At 40.9% G+C, this 19,846-nt stretch overlaps 1 protein-coding gene across 1 annotated transcript in view; it reads right to left on the bottom strand.

Annotated features, from left to right (window-relative positions):
- Amph (amphiphysin) overlaps positions 1-19,846 on the bottom strand; it is a 136,420-nt gene that overhangs the window by 36,731 nt on the left and 79,843 nt on the right. The window contains exons 8-12 of the mRNA XM_042695084.1: positions 15,791-15,866; positions 14,827-14,909; positions 11,774-11,912; positions 10,249-10,377; positions 4,046-4,162 (exon numbers count right to left, since the gene is read on the bottom strand). Of these exons, the coding sequence (XP_042551018.1) occupies positions 4,046-4,162; positions 10,249-10,377; positions 11,774-11,912; positions 14,827-14,909; positions 15,791-15,866 (544 nt within the window). The remainder of the gene's footprint in view (positions 1-4,045; positions 4,163-10,248; positions 10,378-11,773; positions 11,913-14,826; positions 14,910-15,790; positions 15,867-19,846) is intronic.

The following is a 19,846-nucleotide window of genomic DNA, read 5'->3' as shown; positions in this document are numbered from 1 at the left end:
GACTATCCCTGCCCCCCATCACCTTTGAGAGGACCAGTTTGATGGTAAATGAATCCCCAAAAGTGGTTCGTCTGAGTGTTGAGTTACAAAGCATGCAGTTCAATTAATTGGTAATCACACCCATTAGCAGGGTGCCCACTAAGACATATGAACAAATTATACTTGCTACAAGGATTTTCATTATCAAGCTTATTGGTTCACAGGAAGGAACCCAAATGGTGCAAATGACCTCCACTGTGAGTGGGAACAGTGGGATAGATCTCCCTTTCTTCTTTCTTCTGAGACTGAGAATTAAATTCATATCCCTTTAATATGCTTGTTTTTGTGACAGACCCCCATTTGCTAACTTGTTTTGCATCACCGGAGCCCAGCACTGCCATTGTAATTGCTGACTCTTCCAGTGGTGTGGACAGATGCCTTGTTGAGACTCTGTATTACAGAAAGTAGGACCTCTGGTTATCATGGGTGCTCCCCCCACCCTTACCTCTTGATGTGAGCCTATTCTAAAGTTACTCAGCTGTTCACTCTACATCTCTGTGCAGATTGGTTTGTCTCATGCTTAGTAAACTCTCAGAGAATATCAAAGATGGAAAGGCACACACCTCTGTGTACATAAACTATTTTGCATCTAACATGCATTTTCTCATTATCCACAGAGTTTCTATTCTCTTGATCCACAGAACCTTAAGAAATACAGATAATACTCTGGACAATTGGTTTTGTACATATATATGTCCTCGCATATGTTTTCATATATGTTTATAATTTACATCTAACTTCCACATAAAAAACACGTGAGCTAGAGTCTGACTTCTTTCACCTAAGCTAATTTTTTCCACAACCATCCATTTCCCTGCAAATGAAATAGTATTATTCTGATGACTGAGTAACATTCCATGTATAGATATACCACAGTTTCTTGATTGACTTATTGCTTACAGGGCATCTGGGCTGTTTCCATAACTTGTATCTGGTCAATACAGTTATTGTCCATGTACAAAAGTAAAAATGGAGCCAGGTAACTTGAGGAGATGGGTGGGGTTGGGAGAGGTGAGGGAGAAGGATGGAAGGGGTGACATTGATCAAGATATATTGTACTCATACACTGACATGTTGGTTGAAACTGCCTTTGTGCAACTACTTAGAGATTTAACAAAATAAAAGCTTAGAGTACACATGAGTGTAGGTCTCTACAGGATGCAGACAACACAGCAGTTTCTCCAAGGGAAGGCAGCAATGTGGAATTTGGGGCTGATCACTCTTCCGGATGATGAAAGGAGGTGAGAGCTCATATGAACACTGTGAACATCACAAGATCAGATGTTCTACTGGCAGCAAGAAGAGATCAAGGGCAACAAGAGGTAAGCAATGGGTAAAGATCATTGTGAGTGAAGAAGAGAACCACAGACTATAACAGCACTGTGCTATTGGTCCCTCAGCTCAGACTTTATCCTCAATGAAGAAGGAGAGAGGGAAGTGGATATAAGCCATGGGTGACTTCCTTACACCCACTGGAGGCCAAAGGAATTTACTAGATGGCTCTAAAGAAAATCTACACAGTCCAAAGAGCTTGCCCTGATGGCAGCAATGTACTCCCCACAGTAGTACAAAAACTGTTGAAGACATTAATCAAAATTATTTTTTAATTCTGCAAGAATCTTTAAGCCAAGTTCAGTGGTGCATACCTATAGTCTCAGCCACTAAGAGGTTGAAGTGGGGGGGGGGGGCGTGGTCCATGTTGGAAAAAAAAAGATGAATCATTTAATTTTAAGTCCACACAAAGTCCCACCATTTGTGGATCGATTTAATCATGAGTTGATATAAAAGTCATTTCTCTCTTGGTTCAAATTTCCACACAGAAAAATGTGGTGGACTTTTAGACACTCTTTTCAGAATCCACCACAGGAATTTTTCTTCTCCCATGAGAGTAATGAACTATGAAGGGTAAGCAGATGGATTCTTTTGTCTGTCTGCTTCTGCAGTGACACAGCTCTGGGAAGGACTCATGCTGAGCTACTCAGACATTCACTGCCCACATTTCATTACCACCAAGGGACATCTCATACTTGCTGACAAAGACCACTTTTCTACCTTCCAAAATATGATTTAGAGAATAATTCAATGACTTGTAAGAAAAGCTTCCCTAAAACAGATTTCTGCAACCAGATATATTTGGGAACCTGAATTAAACAATCTAAACAGTTATTTAAAAAAAAAATAATTGTATGAATTTACAGGGCCTCTCTCTACTAGTCTAATATACATAGGTATCTTCTAAGAGAGTAGAAAGATAATTTTCTGAGCCATTCATCTGAGAGATCAATTACTTTTATAAAGCTTTAGTACTAGGGACAGACTTCCTGAATTCCTCTGACTGCTGACATATTAGCCTTGTTCGTATTTACAACAGAGAGGCTTTTAGAAACCCAATCACCTTCTAGAACAAAGCATGGGTTATACTCAGCATCATGTTCTGGAGATACTTAGGTTCTATTTGATCAGATTTAGTCATCACACAAGGGTTTACTCTGAAGTACAAAAAAGACTTCAAGTTCAGGAAATTGAGATAGGCCTCAATTTCTTTTTGGGGGGGGGGGTTATTGTGAAAATACTGTACAGAGGGGTTACAATTACATGGGCAAGATAATGAGTACATTTCTTATCAAGCATTGTAGCCTCCTCCTTTGTTTCCCCTTCCCATCCCTTCCCATCTCCCCTCCCCACCTCCCCACCAAACCCTCCCCCCACCCCACCAAAGTTTTAAAGTTCGTTTTCGACATAACTACTTGTACATCTCATTGTTGCAATGGGTCCACCTGTAACCCTATTTAAACGATTTGTTTTTTCCCCTTCCCCTCCACAAATTATAACAACATCAAATACAGTGAAAGCAGGGGTTATACCGTGGGGTAGGGACATACAAAGCAACAAAGAACTAATCTTATAAATGTGTTAGAAACAATCACATGAAAGAAAAAAAAAATTTGAATACATATCATAGGGTTCATTTCCCTAACATCAAATTAACTGACTTTTCTGCTTGACTCAGACTAGTTATTGCAAATAAGGGAAACCATGGGACCTATGTTTCTTTGGGCCTGGCTTACTTCACTTAATATAATTTTTTCCAAGTCTTTCCATTTCCTAACAAATGGGGCAATGTCATTCTTTCTGAGGGAGGATAGGCCTCAATTTCTAAGTGGAGTTTTACACTACGCTTTCATTAATTTAATCTGTAGCAAATTCTGGCATATTTAGATTTTTTTCCCCTTGAGTCAAATGTATGTTCCCTAAAAATACCAAAATTACCAGCCTAAATTTTGTATCAACATCTTCCCATTATTGCAGATAACTGTAAAAGGTTTTTCCAGGAGAATCAGTAGAGCCGCTACCACCACTATGCCTGTGACACAGGATCTTATTTCAATAATTAATAGAAGAGGAGAAAAGATGAGGGTAGAGACACACTGAGCCAGGGAAAGCTTGGTAAGCAGGGGCAGCTCCACATCTAAGTAAATATCACAGGAGAGGCTGTTCTGCAAGGTGTAGGACAAGCAGAATAACCTCAAGTTCAGAGCTATCAAGACTGAAAAAGATTTCTGTTGGGGTACAATCTCATGGTTAATTCAAGCATGCCTTAAATTGTAAAGTATAAAGGAGAAAATGGGGGGGGGGGACAGCAAGAAGAATAAACCTAAAGACAAAAGAAGAAACTTTATTTTAGGAAGCCATAAGATCAACTATTCAACCATGGATAACTTTGCGAGTAAACAGGAGCCTTGTTAATCCACCTGCAAATGGTGATTCCAGGGCAAACAGGAATGCAAGGTGTGGCACTTCTGTGGGAACAGACAGCTAATGGCATCAGAATCATTACTATTGATTAATATTCTTCCTGCTCCTCCTTCCTATGAGGAAGTATTTCTTAACCAAAAAGAAAAGCAGGTGAGTGTTATTTGAAAGGGATTAAGGATCATTGTTCACCTTCTTGAACTTAATGGTGTATAAAATGTCTTCCCAAATTATGCAAAAATCAACATGATACCTGAGACATGGGTGAGTGGGTCACTCCAGCAGAACCAGTAGGTGTCACCTCAGGCTTGAAGGGATCAAAGTCTAGATCCAGCAGAGTCTCCTCCTTCTTTACCTCTGTGACTTCATTCTGTTAAACACAGATAAACAAACCATGCATTAGGTAGGCCATGATATGACAATTCATGAGATCACCCATGTGGAATTTCTCTAATATTACTGTTTGATATCCTCAAACATGCTCTCCAAATACTACAGCACAGTGAAAAGAATTGAATTAGGGTGAGTTTACCTTCTGATGGTTTACACACATACTCACAAAGTCACTTAGATAAAAGTGATGAGTAAGATGACTAACTGATAAAATATAGTCTAACCCCCGCCCCAACATGTTCAGGACATTTTTTCTATCTTTGTTCTGTTCTAATTCCATCTAACAAGGCACACTTCAAAGAGAAACCTTAATGTCACCAAAAGGCCCCCAATCTCAAAAGCAAACCTGGGCAAAAACAAAAACAAAAACAAAAAACAGGCACAAAAACAGGCCCAAGGACCAATGGAACAAAATAGAAGACTCAGAAATAAACCCACATACCTACCTACAGCTAACTAATATTTGATCAGGAAGCCAAAAACATAGGCAAGAAAAAAAGAGCCTCTTCAATAAATGCTGCTGGAAAAACTGGATATCCACATGCAGAAAGCTGAAACTGGACCCCTATCTGTCACTCTGCACTAAAGTCAACTCAAAATGGTTCAAAGACCTCAATGTAAGACCTGAAACCATGAAACTGCTACAGGAATGAATAGAAACATTAGAACTTCTTGGCAAAAACAGGAATTTTCTGAACAAAGTTCCAGGGGCCCAGCAAACAAAAGAAAGAAATGGGATTATATCAAACAAAGATTCTACATGGAAAAAGTCATAGTTAACAAACTAAAGACACAGCCTACAGAATGGAAGAACTCGACCAGCTATATATATCAGATAGTGGCCAAACACTGACAATGTACACAGAACTCAGCAAAATAAACCCTCAAACCAATAATCCAATTAACAAATGGACAAATGAGCCAAATAGACTCCACTCAGCAGAAGTAAAAATGGCCAATCAACCTATGAAGAAATGCTCAACATCCCTGACCATAAAGGCAATGTAAATTAAAACAGCAATGATATTCTATCTCTCCCCAGTTAGAATGGTCATCATCAAGAATACAAACAACAGATGCTGGTGTGAGGGGAAAGGAACCCTAATATACTGCTAGAGAGTATGTAAACATGTGCAACCACTCTAAAAAGCACCTGGGAGATTCCTCAAAAAAACTAAACATAGAACTACCCTATGATCCAGCAATACCAGTCTTGGACATTTAGTAAAAAAAAAAAAAATTACAAATCAAGATACAGTAAAGTCCTTGTACAATGCTTATTGTTGAACTATTCACTATAGCCAAGGTATAGAATCAGCCCAAGTGCCCCTCAATGGGCAAACAGATCAAGAAAATGTGGTGTATATATATACATTGGAATATTATTCATCCATTAAGAATGCTATTATATCATTTGCAAACAAATGGATGGGCCTGGAAAAAATTATGTTAGATGAAATCAGGCCCAGGGAGACAAATAATTAATGCTTTTGCTCACATGTGGACACCAGAACTAAGGTAAATGTACAAGTAGATACATATGAGGTCATATACAAGTATACCCAAATGTATTTACTGAAGTATGGTATTTGCAGGAGAGAATTCCTTAGAAAAACAAACTCACAGTCCAACAAAATGATTACCAGGAAATTGGCACATGAAAGGTGGCAGGGGAAGGGGCAAGAGCATGGGGTAGAGGAATAAGAAGGAGGAATTCAGTCATAATATTGATCTGTATCCTATAAAACTAAGAACACTGAGGAGAGGTGAAGGGGTTGAGAGAGTGGAGGAGAATCATGAAGGGGTGGCATCAACCAAGATACATTGTACTTATAGACTGATTTGTTGAATGGTAACTCCATTGTACAACTACTTAAAGATGACAAAATTAGGATTTTTTATGAAGCAAAACAAAGTCTAAACAACAACAACAAAAATGAAACAGATAAGCAAGATAAGCCTGCTGCTGTCCAGCCAATCCATTTTCTTCCTATGAGAAGGCAAAGACATTTCCCAAAGAAAATTCTGTGCTCTTGTTAAGGTTTGAGCCATTAGAGGGCTCTGTGGGACTGACAGATTTCTGTCTCAGTCTAGATGGATTCTGTCCATGTGGACAGGATCCCTGCTTTGATGACAGGGGTCACAGGTCAAGGGGCACAAAGCCACAGTAGACTGGAGATGTGTTACTCATCACATTTGGTCGTCTGGGCAGGGTTAGCACAATTGCTTTTCTTCCTCATTAAACACATATTAAAAATAGCAAACTGGAAACATAAACTGGTCTTGTTAATGTAAGATGTGTTATTCAGGAAAAAAATTAAAACAATATTTTGATAGATCATTAGATATTAATGTACCTGGGAAAAAAACCTTCTTATATACCCCTAAACTCTCTAGTTTTCAATGTTTCTTTATAGTTAACATCTCATTTTCTCCAGGGATGCTATTTTATTTCTTTTATCATCCATCTGTGCCCTGTAAGACACATTATTATGACACATTTTGACGTACAAGTCAATCACTATATTGAAAGCACATACATAAAATGTGTCTGGGTCCAGTAGTCCCAAATATGGGACGTATTAAGTCACACAATTGTCAATGAGGCAGTGATAAAGGGTCAGAACACACATTTCCATGAAAGAAATCTGCTTGTTCATGGAGGAACTTGTTCAATGCTCGTAGGTTTGTATCACATGACTAACAAAAATGTTTGCACCATAGGGCAGGGGGGATCCCAGGACCAGCTTCAGATGGGCAATGGGGTCTCCTTAGACATGGAAATTAACTGACCCTATATATGCTGGATCAAGAACTCTGCCACCCAGGCTGAAATACCACATAAAGTCTACTTATATCCACAGAGGAACCAACAGCTGGAGAAACAACAAACACCCTTCAGGAAGAGGTGGCATTGGTCTATTTTTAAATAAACCTAGATAGTCTCACTCAGGAACCTCAACAGCAGATGGGAACATAAATCTGTCTCACTGCCCTCTCTCACATCATGACAAAAGACAAGTGGACATTAGAGAGGAACTCCATTCCAACCACATCAGCTGGGACCAGGTTGCTTCTCAGATTCAGAAGAATAACAGCATAACTACTCTCTTCTGCTCCCTCCTCTCCCTGCCACCCCACATTAAAAGAAAACAATACAAATAACTCACAACTCCCAAAACATATCTTCCTAATAGCCTCTGGAGGGTAGCTGTTTTGAATTCAGCTGGCAGAATAATGGACATGACACACAGACAAGCAGGTGATATAAGGCATTGGCATGGAGGAACCCTGAAGAGCAACACAAAGCTGTAGTAGAGCCTGGATGAGGAGCTCCACAACTCAAATGTGACCACAGCCAGAGCTGGAGAATAGGGGCTTCTGTTTTGAAAGGATTCTTCTCCCTTCCCCCTGCTCTTCAGTAATTCCATTACTCTGGCTCCACAGTACCAGCAAAAGTGAATGCTCCCAGTACACAGGAGCCTCTCCTAACATTTGATCCTCTATATATACCCCCACGAAGGGTCCTTACCTAGGAGCCAACAAACTTCCTATCAGAAGAAAGAACACTCAGAACCTCTTCTTCAGAACTTCTAAGTGTCATGTTCTTGCCACTTGACTGTCCTTAGCTAAGTACACAAGTCCTTGCCTTTGATGGAGCTGAGAGGGTGCCCTAGCAAAATCAACTGAGTGAGGGCTTTCTTAACTTAAAACACTCTCACTGGAAATTCATATAGCATAAAAGAATATGAGGGTAGGCAGTGGCAAAGACAATGGAAAGCAAAACTTGGAAATTAAAACTGATCCTAAAACCGGGTGAAGGTGGCTCATGCCTGTAATCCTAGCTACTCAGGAGGCTGAGATCTGAGGATCATGGTTCAAAGCCATCCCTGGCAGGAAAGTCCGTGAGACTCTTATCTCCAATAAACCACCAGAAAACTGGAAGTGGTGCTGTGGCTCAAGTGATAGAGCACTAGCTTTGAGCTGAAGAGCTGACGGACAGTGCCCAGGTCCAGAGTTCAAGTCCCACAACCAACCAAAAAAAAAAAGAAGAAGAAAGAAAGAAAAAAAAAAGAAAAAGAAAAAAGCTGATCCTAGCAGATGAACATAATAGCTCAACATCTATGTACATACAACCATATAAGATGGTGCTAAGTGAAATGAACGCCAAGACATAGACACAAGAGGTTTTTAGTTGTTGCTATTTTTAATGCACTATGTGATTTCTTATTTCTTTTGTATTTTTCCTCCTATTATGGTTTATCCCCTATTGTTGCTTAACTTGATGTTGGTACCCTGGTATTGTATATACATTTATCTCAATTAGGGAAGGGCAGGGGATCAACAGAATGGTCAGACCAAGGACGAGGGGGAGCCAATGCAACAGCGACACTCACGAGGCAGTATGTTGGAAATGATCTGTACAACTGATGGGGGAGGGATGGCGGGAGGGAAAGTAGGAGAAAAATGAGGGAGGGGTAACAAGTTCAACAAGAAATCTACTCATTACCTTACTTATGTAACGTAACCCCTCTGTACATAATTTTGACAATAAAATTTTTTTATTGTGAAAATACTGTACAGAGGGGTTACAATTACATGGGCAAGATAATGAGTACATTTCTTATCAAGCATTGTAGCCTCCTCCTTTGTTTCCTCTTCCCATCCCACAATAAATTTTTTTTAAACTGCCAACAATTGCTATCAGGGCTATCAGCAGGGGCTAGGTATGGTCATATAACTCTAAGACAGCCATCTCCACCAACACACCAACACACACTCTTCCTACACACTAAGAAATACACATTTCTTCCATCTCAAAGAAGCTGCTAAATCACACTGCAAACGTGGAGCTTATGAAACACAATTCCCTATACAAATTACAGAAGGAAGAAAACCATTGCTCAAAACACAGTACCTTTCAATAAATGTTCTCATGGGAACAAAAATCAGGATTTTTGTTCTACCTCATCGCACCCAAATTTTGGCTTTCTGAGTTTCTTGTTATCAATTTGCTGCCTCTGCCATTCTCAATGAGACGTGACCGTAACTAGTCACATTAAACACAATATTAATTAATCACAATATTCTTAGTGACAATGCTCAACAATTATATCCCACCACAATTGTGGCATACCACTTCCTATGCAGTGTGACTATTGTTTCTGAGTCTAAGAAGAGACACCATGGGCATCTCTGGGGACTTTCACTTTTAAGGAGAGCATTTTGGTGGCCCAGAACCAGGATTGGCTGTAATTACACTATCACTTCACCAACACATCAATGAGTATCTTGAACATGTGCACACTTTCTATTATTTCTTTGGCATCAAAACAATAAAATACTAATGTTAAATATGTTTTTTTGAAACATGAAAAGATGCCCAATAAAGTAAAGGAGTAAAGGTCAAAACTATATCAAAATACCATCTGATTTTAAGAAACCAAATTGATCTAAACTGAGGGAAAAACGAAAGAACAAAAGAAAATAGACCCACATGTATTAACAGTTACATCACAGAGGGATGATTTAAGAGATTCTTAAAAATTCTTCAGTTTGTGTCTTTCAGTATTTTTCTAGTTTTCTGCAATAATTATACTACTGTGGATGAAAAATAAGAGTATGTAAATACACCCTCCATTTTAGAATGTTTTCAACGTGCAAAGTAATTAAAATAATCCTCTCTCTCGGGGCTGGGAAGGTGGCTCAGTGGTAGAGCACTTGCCTTGTATGCATGAGGCCCTGGGTTCAATTCCTCAGTACCACACAAGCAAAAAGAAAAAAGCCAGAAGTGGTGCTGTGGCTCAAGTGGTAGAGCGCTAGCCTTGAGCTGAAGAGCTGAGGGACAGCACCCAGACCCAGAGTTCAGGCCCCATGACCGGACCAAAAATAAATAAATAAATAAAATAAAATAAAATAATCCTCTCAGAATTATCATGTTGCCACTTTCTCTAAGGGCCAACCCCTGAGAATTACTCTACCAAGATATATAGAGTTCACTGGCATCCAGATCAACAGCAAGCCCTCACCTGGGAAGATCCCAGATCAACAGCAAACCCTCACCTGGGAAGGTGTTGTCACATTGATCTCTGGAACGAAGTTGTCTTCAAAGAAATTGATGATGTTCTCCTGTTGCAGTTCCTTGGTTGGGGTGACCTTAGGCAGAGGTGGAACTGGAGGCCCTTTCCTTGTCTAGGGACCATCAAACACAAACAGTAAAGCAGTCAAAGGTGTAGTTGTGAGGCAAAGAAATATCACAGGAACAGAGCTACTGACAAACTGATCTCTAATCTAAACACAGACCTGTATAGACATTTATACTTAATTCAGGTCAAGCATACTGTCTACCTGGAAGTTCCATGAGCACCAACCAATAGGCAATGATCCGATGGGACATACTTAGCCCACAAGATGTGTGTTCATCTGAGCTCAAGCCCCACACAAAGGCCTTTGGGGCCTCTGAGAGAGGCCAAACTGGTGCCCAACAAAGGCAATGTGTTCTGTGAAAATGATTTTATCACTTGGACAAAAAGAAAACATCAGAATTTCAAAACTAAAATCCTTCGAATAAGTTTGACCATAGGCAACTTCCATTTTACTTGCTACTCTAAGAGTTTGAGGTAAATCTATTAAGTATGTATTCTTACAATTTTCCTTAATTTCAACTATGTTCATGAAAATTTGAACTAGACTGCGAACTTCAAGTTTTCCAACAAGAAATCTTGGATTACCCCAAATAGGGAGAGTAAGAGTGGTAATTTTTCTCCATAGTTACCTTTGCCCGACTCTCACTGATTCTGCTCAGCCAAATGATGTATGCAGTTTTCTTGAGTGTTTATTTAAGTGCAATGCACTGTGGTGAATAGGGAAAAATGTACAAAATAACACATAAGTAAAACCACTCTTCTTGCCCTAAGTACAAACAAAAGCACTAGAAAAGCCATTTAGATGAGAAGGTAGGATAAAAAGGCACTTTGGAAGAGCAGACAAAATTTCTTTTTGTGTTTTTTGTGTCAGTCCTGGGGCTTGAACTCAGGGCCTGGGGGTTGTCCCTGAGGTTTTTGGCTCAATGCTAGTGCTCTACTTCTTGAACCATAGCTACGCTTCTGGCTTCTGGGTATTTAATTGGAGTTAAGAATATCATGGTCTTTCCTGCCCAGACTGGCTTTGTCCTATGATCCTCAGGTCTCAGCCTCCTCAGTAGCTAGGATTATAGGCATGAGCCATCACTGCTTGGCTGTTTTTGTTTTTATTGTGTTTTAGAGCTGCTGGGGATAGAACTCAGAACCTGTTGTATACAAAGCAAGTGCTCTAGCACTGTGCTGGACTCCCATTTATTAAGAGAGAACTTTGAGAGCCAGACATGGTTGAGTCGGGACACAAATTAGCCTGAGGAAGCTAAGGATGCCAGAAGTCCCAGAGATTCAACCACAGGTGTTAAGTAAAAACCAAGACCAATAGAAGGATTCCTCTGTGGTAACCTACCCCAATGGAAAGACCAACCTAAGCCCTGGACCACAGAATGTCCCCCAGGGGTCACCTCCCCGGCCAGCTGTCCCACTACCCCGCAGGTGTGTTCTCTTCCCACCTGTGAAGGTGACCTTGGCCGCACAGGCACAGGGGATGCAGGTGCGAGAGTGTGATTGGGGCCAGCGGTGGGGCTCGGCGGGGGTGAAGGCTCTTCTGGTGGTGTTGGCGTCTTTGCGATACGGAGAGGGCCCGAGTCACTGGGTAGACACAGGGGATTAAAAAGGCCTCACTCAATCAGGGGGTCTCCAACCTGCACCACTCGGCAGGTTAACTCTGGTTATCAGAATCAGTGACAGTGAGGCCTAGTCCTTCTGTTATTCTTCCTGAGAGCCAGATCTCATGCATAGATTATCTGTTCTCCTCACCTAAGCAAGGCACTACTGTCTCCACTAGACAGGGATGAAAATAGGAGCACAGAGAGGTTAAGGCAAAACCTTAAGGTGGATCTGAATTCAGCTCTTAGTCTTTCCACTTTAAAAGAAAGACTCCCTGACATGAAGCTAGACTCATTTGTTCTCCAAGAGAATCTTACAGAAAAATCTATAGAAAATCCTACTGAGAAAACTGTGAATCTTGTATTCAAAGGCCCTTCAGGAAAGGGTGAATACATCTCTTGTAGATTTTATAACATCTTGAAATAAATTCCCTATTTCTTTCTTTCTCCACCTTTTGAAACAATGACTCAAGCCAGACACCTTGCAGCATGTAAATCAACCTTGTGACAGATGAGGTCACTAATAAAACGTTCCTGAGAGCCACACACAGTCCCAGCACCAAACTAGACATGTGGAGACAGCTAAACAAGGAGACTAATATGGTACTAGGGACACATTCTACTCTCTAAGAATTTCTAAAGACTACAGCCAGAAGGAAGTGAGTCTGTACTGTCAATGAAGAGAACATAAACAGCAGCATGGTCTACACAGTCAAGGGTGAGGGATCTGTGTCCTCCAGACAACAGATGCCCACATGATTGGGCCCCTCATTGGTAACCATGGCTTTGATGGGAAACACAGCCCTGGTCTACAGTCCAAGGGACTTCACAGAACTCACTCACCACCTTGCTCTGCAGAGGAATGGAGGGGGGAAAAATGAAAGGAATATTTGTTAAATGGCAGCCACCCTGCCTTCTCCTCACTCTAGTCAAGACTGAGCAACTCTGACATTTCTAGAGGCATATGCCCCTTCCTTTTCCAAGTAAAGGAGTGACTCTTCACAGTTTAAGGGGTTTAGTGTGACATTCTGAGATTCCTATTCTTTTGTCATTTGTTCCCAGCTTACTATTGAAATCACCATTTTGAAACAAACTCTATCCCTTTGATGTGTTACTGTTTGTACATTCATTTGTTCGTTTTAGTGAGACTGGGGCTTGAACTTCAGGCCCTGCATTTACCAGGTAGGTGGCTCTACCACTTGAGCCACATCCCCAGCTCTTTGGAAAAATTCTTTGTTTTCTGAATTTCAAAAGAATGGGGTAAAACTTAATGCGTCCATGTAAATGTTCAGTATTACCCCATCCCATCATCCTCCCCCTCCAGACTTATTTTAGGTTTCCTATTTTGTCACATATGCCCATTGGATATTCTGCTATTTGTCCTCTGTTCCTCCCACTAGACACCCTTCCATTTTCATTTCAGCTTCTAATATCCTTTGCAGGAAACTGTGAGTTGTTTGAAAGTATACTCTATGGAAATGTAGTCCTCTATTGACTGTACTTCAGTCAGCTAGCTTGTATCTCTAGGGCATGCCTCTCTGTGTGATAATGGGGCAGCTGGTATTTTAGCTATCAGTAGGAGGATCCCACTCTGGACTAACGTAGGCTAAAACATGAGACCAGATCCAAAAGCAAAAGGACTTGAGGGAGGGTACGTTCGTTTTTTGTTTGCTTTGAACAGGGTCTCACCATTTTTTGCACATGGCTAGCCTTGCTAGCATCCTCCTCTGTAACTGGGATAACAGGTGTGCACCTCACCCCAGCTTATTGGCTGGGATGGGGGTCTCACTAACTTTTGCCGAGGCTGGCCTCAAACTATGATCCTCCCAATCTGTGCCTCCTAACTAGCTGGGGTGACAGAGGTGAACCACCATGCCTAGACTTCATTGCTCTTTTAAGCCACATTCATGCCCTCAGAGAGAGGATGTGTTCACTGCCCACTTAGAAAAGCAACTGTAACAGGCTCAGCCAAACCAAAGAGCAGGGGGACCAGAACTCCTGAAAAAAGTCCAGACACTCATATCAGTAAGTAACAGATAATATTAAATAGATGCTAAGATGGCATGGCAAGTGCTATGCCTATAGATGTTTCTATGAATGAGTGTTTGCACTGTTTGATGTTATCACACGTACAGACTATCATGACTACACAATACTCTAGAAGCCATGCAGTCAAGTAGTTGTTTACAATAGATTTCAAAACTGAGCTCATTAACCAGAGAGGTTATTAGACTAAGTGAAAGAAAGCAAAACAAGTTAATCTCGGAGGCATACAACTGGAAACGGAGGTTTCTGACTTCCAGCCTGAGGCTGTGTACCTGCATGGTCTAAGCACACATGCCTGAAAGATACGGCATGACATTGATTCCAGAATCATAAGAGAAAGCGGATATGAAGCCAGACTCACGGCAAGGTGAACCATCCACCTGCACACCATGCACTGTGGTCCTTGGGCCCTGGCTATTATTTGATTGGCCTGCTGCCAAATGGGAAAGCAATGAGGCAAGAACAAAGCTATGCTTGCAGATCAGTACCCAAGAAGAGGGAAGAGGGAGGTTAGGTGTCTCTCCTACTTCTGTCTTTTCTACTGAAGTAGCAAGTCAAAACCAGCTATCATGATTACATGTGATTGCTCACAGGTCCCATGTAACTCAGAGAGGGGCAGTGAGCCAATTAAGCTGCAATAACAAGGATCAAAGACTGGATGCAATGTGAAAGGCCTAAACTAAGGTTGGTGTCAGCCTGTGGATGGAGTCTAGCTCTATTGGGACGATTAAAGGATGAATAAAGTGGCCCAGGCCACTGCACAGACTCCCAGCAAGCTCAGCAGGGGGCGTATCACATACAGGCGTGTGGGAGTGAACTGGCCTCTGGGAGTGAACAGGTGTGGGGCCTACCTGGGAGCTCCTTGAATGGTGAAGGCCTTGTCTGCATGCTGGTCACCCAGTTTCGTCATCACTTCAAACAGTTTGTGGCAAAGCTGAGGGGACAGAAGCCACTGGTCTGTTATCCAAAGTTACCACCACGGTGCCCAACCCTGCACGCTCCCCAAAGGAAGCTAACGATGCCTTGAGAGGCGGGGCGGCCTCAATCCTTGGAATTCTGTATATGATCTCAATGTACAATCCACAACAAAACTGCAGTAAGCTAAAAAGGAACTAGAAGATATCATTTGAAGACAGACATATTCATTCACAGAGTAGAGAGCACAACTCAAGTTTATTAGTGACTTTGTCTCTGCTAGAACTTGTCAAATTACTACTCTCTGGAACCAGGAAACTATGCATCAGTAACAGTGCTGCTGATATCTGACTATTTTGAGACCATTTTTTTTTCCATCAGATTCATGCACGACTTGAAATTCTGACTTTACACACTGAATGGAAGTTGCAACTGTGAAGCTACAGTCAGCCTTTTAAAAGATTTAGAAAACTAGCCAGGCATAGTGGCTTACACCTTTACGCCCAGCTACTCAGGAGGCTGAGATCTAAGGATCACGGTTCAAAGCCAGCTGAGGCAATAAGGTCTGTGAGACTCTGATCTCCAATTAACCGCCAAAAAATCCAGAAGCAGAACTAGGCTCAAGTGGTAGAGCACTCGCCTTGAGCAAAAGAAGCGGAGGGAGAGCACCCAGGGCCTGTGTTCAAGCCCCAGGACCACAAACAACAATGCCAATGCAGAGAACTATGTGGCCACACTACAAAAAAAGAAAAAGAAAACCATTTTAAAAACAACTGTGCAAAAATGACAGAAAATAAATATAGGAGGCATCAGAAGCCAGGAGAATAGTTTGAAAAATGCTAAGCTACTACTTCATTTTCTTCCAAAGGAACATTCTTTTACATTTACTCCATTACTCACCACGGCAATTTCCTTATGGAATTTGGCTTCCAGGCTGGACACATTTTTGAAAGTATTGACATAAAATCCAACTCGTCTGCCATGTGGAAAGAAAACGGAGGATAGAGAGAGATAGTTAACAAAAATGGGCTTTTGTGTGTGCTGGTACTAGAGCTTGAACTCATGTCCGCATGCTTTCACTCAAGGCTGGCACTCTTGACACTTGAGCCACAGGAGGTAAGAATCTCCAACTTTCCCTGCCCTGACTGGCTTTGGATCACAATCCTCGGATCTCAGCCTCCTGAATAGTTCGGATTACACGCATAACCTTCCAGTGCCAGACTAAAAATACTATATTAAAATTAGGGTTACTTTCTTCCTTTGAACTCTGGTCCTGGATACTGTCCCTGAGCAATTTTTACACAAGGCTAATGCTCTACCACTTGAGCCATAGCTCCAATTCCAGCATTTTTATGCTTAATTGGAGATAAGAGTCTCATGAGCGTCCCTGTCTGGGCTGGCTTTGAACTGTGCCTCTCAGATCTTAGCCTCCTAAGTAGCTGGTGTACAGTGTCACGGTGCCTAGCAAAATTAGGTTTTCTCTACACAATTTTGAATAATGTTGGATTGAATGGAATAGTTAAACCAGAGTATGCGTGACTTTCCCTCACCAGCTAATAAACACAAATTCATGTTTTAGAATAGAGTATATGTCTCTCCTTGAAATTCAGGCCCCTCTGTAAGACAGTGATTCTCATTATTCATATGCACCAGAGTGCCTAGGGTATTTACTCTAACTCAGATCCCAGAATGCTGATCAAGAAGGTCCACCTACCATGAGTTTCTAGAAACTATACTGTGGTAACCACTGCCCTGAGAAGCTGCTTCTGTTTTAGGTATGGATCTCAACAAGTTTGGAGGTCGACAAGATTACTTTTCATGTTCACTCCACATAAATGGTCTAGCTTCAGTATTAAATATTTGGATTCCTCAATGCATGTAATGGAGGTAAATACAAAACCTTAAGATAACTCCAGCATGAAGAGCATGCTGTCATTGGGCAGGCTGCCTGCTCAAACATGTTTGAAGGGTATTCTGGTACAAAACCAAAAGTCTTCCTGCCGTCATTCTTTGATCTCGAATATTAAGCCAGAGGTAGACTCTGTCTAGTACCCCCTCAGGATACATTCCCTCATTTCTAAATGAGGAATCTTGGGACTTTATATTAACTTAATCCTTCTTAATGCATCTGAGAAAATTACTATCTTAATTAAATTCATGGAATTGTTCTGATGGTAAGTCTCAAAAAGAACTATAGAACCCCAATGGCTTTATTAGATTTTTAAATCTCAATTAAGGATTAAATAGGGACTGATATGTCAGAAATATGTGGATCTGATACAGGTGACAGCACATATTGAGAGAGTTTACAACACACTTGGAAAGTAAGAAGGAGAAGGTTTAAGGAAAGAAGGAGAAAGAACTACCAGTGTTTGAGTTGTACCTTGCAGTACACAGAATTCTAATGGAGAGAGAGACAGAGACAGAGAGACAGAGACAGAGACAGAGAGACAGAGAGAGACAGAGAGAGAAATATTCCATCCAAAGCTGACAGGACCAATGGGCGTCCAGTACTTCATCCCTGCATTCTCAGAACTGCTCTGGAGACCATTGCCCCATTTTACCTGGCAAGCTGAGACACAGGCTGCTCAAACCATGCAGTTAACATGTCAAGAACCAACATCTCTCCCAAAAAGAAAAAGAAAATCATGAAATACTTAAAAAGAACTATTGTAGAAGCCTGAATTTTGTTATTTTGCTGCATGAGCTAAGGAGGTTTAGAATTTGTAAGTGAAATCGAAGCTTGAAAGTTTAGTTTAGAGAAACAGTAAATCCATTTTTCCAATAAGGCTGGCTTCTGTTGTGGGCAATCCTGTACCTGACATTTTCACTTAATCCTATGTTTTGTATCCCCACAGTGACCATGTGACCCTCATTATATATATTTTATTTTATTTTATTTTGGTGTACTGGGGTTTGAACTCAGGGCCTTGTGCTTGCTAAGCAGGTGCTGCACACTGGACACTGTCCCTGAGCTTCTTTTGCTCAAGGCTAGCACTCTACCACTTGAGCCACAGCTCCACTTCTGGCTTTTTCTGTTTATGTGGCACTGAGGAACTGTACCCGGGCTTCATGCATACTAGGCAAGCGCGCTAGTGCTAACCCACATTCCCAGCCCGCTTTAGTTAGTTTTACAATATATTCTTCTGTTCTTGTCAAGGGCTACCTTTAGACCACTATCTTCCTACCACATGGCTGAGAGCACAGGTATGAATCTCCACGCTCACTTTATTGGGTGAGATGAGGTCAGCTGACTTCAAACCTCAATCCTATCCACCTCTCCCTCCCAAGTGGCTGGGATCACAAGAGTGTGCCATCATATCTAGCCCTTTCATATACTTGAATTTTAATTGACATTAAATCATGTACTTATTCACACATGTGGGCCTACACAGCTCTCCATGTATATAGTTGCTGTATCTTCCGATTCAAATGCTTATCACAAATACTAGGAAAACACTGGGCGTGGCCATTTGAGCCTTTACCAGCTACATGGGAGGCAGAAACATGATGATCCCAGTTCAACACCAGCCCAGAAGAACAGGTCCCATGTGGTTGTTCTGTGATCTGTACTGCATGAGAGGAGTAGGTCGGAGGACCACAGGCCCCTCTGGTCCTAATCTTGCCATCTAAGTCACCCACACACTAATGTTTCCAGTCTCCTTGGTAAGCTCTAGGCCTAGCTGTTGCAACAGACATATGCTTTTGGACATTTCAACAATCTTCAAACTCAGCTTATATAAAACAGAACTCAGTGTTTTACTAAAAATGCCCTTTTCTTTATATATTCCTTAAGTCCTTGAAAGAAGCCTTCTTTAACCACTCACACTACCCTGGTCACCCATCTTGTGCAATTCACTATCGCATTACAATTCAAACTTACTGCCTCAGATTTTATTTGTTATTTCTTTTCCTGTAATTGCTGTTCACTATTTTCCCATGTAGGCTCCAAGAAAACAAACAAATTTAGGACCTGACCTTGAGCATCTCAGAGAGGGCCTGACTCACATTGGATGGGCAGTCAATAAATATTTAATGATAGAAGGAAATAACTCCGACCCCTACCTCTCTCCTAAGTTCTCACCACAACCCTCCTGGGCACTCTTGCTCCAACTTCATGATGCATTCAATTAATTAAAGTTCCACAAACCCCAATCCCCATTACATACAATATTCCTTTACCAAAGGCTGACTTCACTGATTTGAAATCATTTAGCTCAAGCATTCCCTCTGGGATACTTCCTTCTTGACAAGAATATATCATCATTATCTCTGATAAATTACAAGTTCCTTTATAACATTTAGACAGAGATGGAAGTGTGACTCAGTGATACAATGCTTGTTTAATATGTAGGCTCAGTACTGAGCAAGACAGTAAAATAAAGAAATAAAATAGCCAAACATAACCAATATCCTTTGCTGAAATTAAACCTGCACCCCCACTAAGTAGTAATTCGTTATTTTTCATTTATACAAATACTTCTGAAACAATTTAATATTATAGAAGCAATGGGGGAGTAGAGAGACAAAAAAGCATATAGAAAGCAAGTAGATATAAATCTTGTATTATCAGACTATATTACGTCTGTATTAAATTCTAGAAGTGTTACATTATTAAAAACTAAATTAAAGATAAATGGACTCAGTAAACATACCAAAAGGAAGAAGTTGGTAGAACGGATAAACACACACACACATACACACACATATATACACACATAAATGATCTATCTTAATATTGAGTAAAATTGGAATACTGTACATTCAAACCAAACAGACTGAAAGCAAAAAGATGTAACACACAAAGCGGGGGGGAGGAGTAGCTATAATAGTATCAGATAAAATAGGCAAAATTTATTGGTAGGAACAAAAGCAGATATTTTATTTATTAAAATGAACTGCTCAACTACTAAGAAGCACATCAATTAAAAAACACATACACACTTAACAATGGAG

The sequence above is a fragment of the Dipodomys spectabilis genome, unplaced genomic scaffold (genome assembly GCF_019054845.1).
Source record: "Dipodomys spectabilis isolate Male_0828 unplaced genomic scaffold, ASM1905484v1 ptg000178l, whole genome shotgun sequence".
NCBI lineage: Eukaryota > Metazoa > Chordata > Mammalia > Rodentia > Heteromyidae > Dipodomys > Dipodomys spectabilis.
The sequence above is the reverse complement of the archived record's forward strand: the minus strand, read 5'-3'. Positions and strand labels throughout refer to the sequence as shown.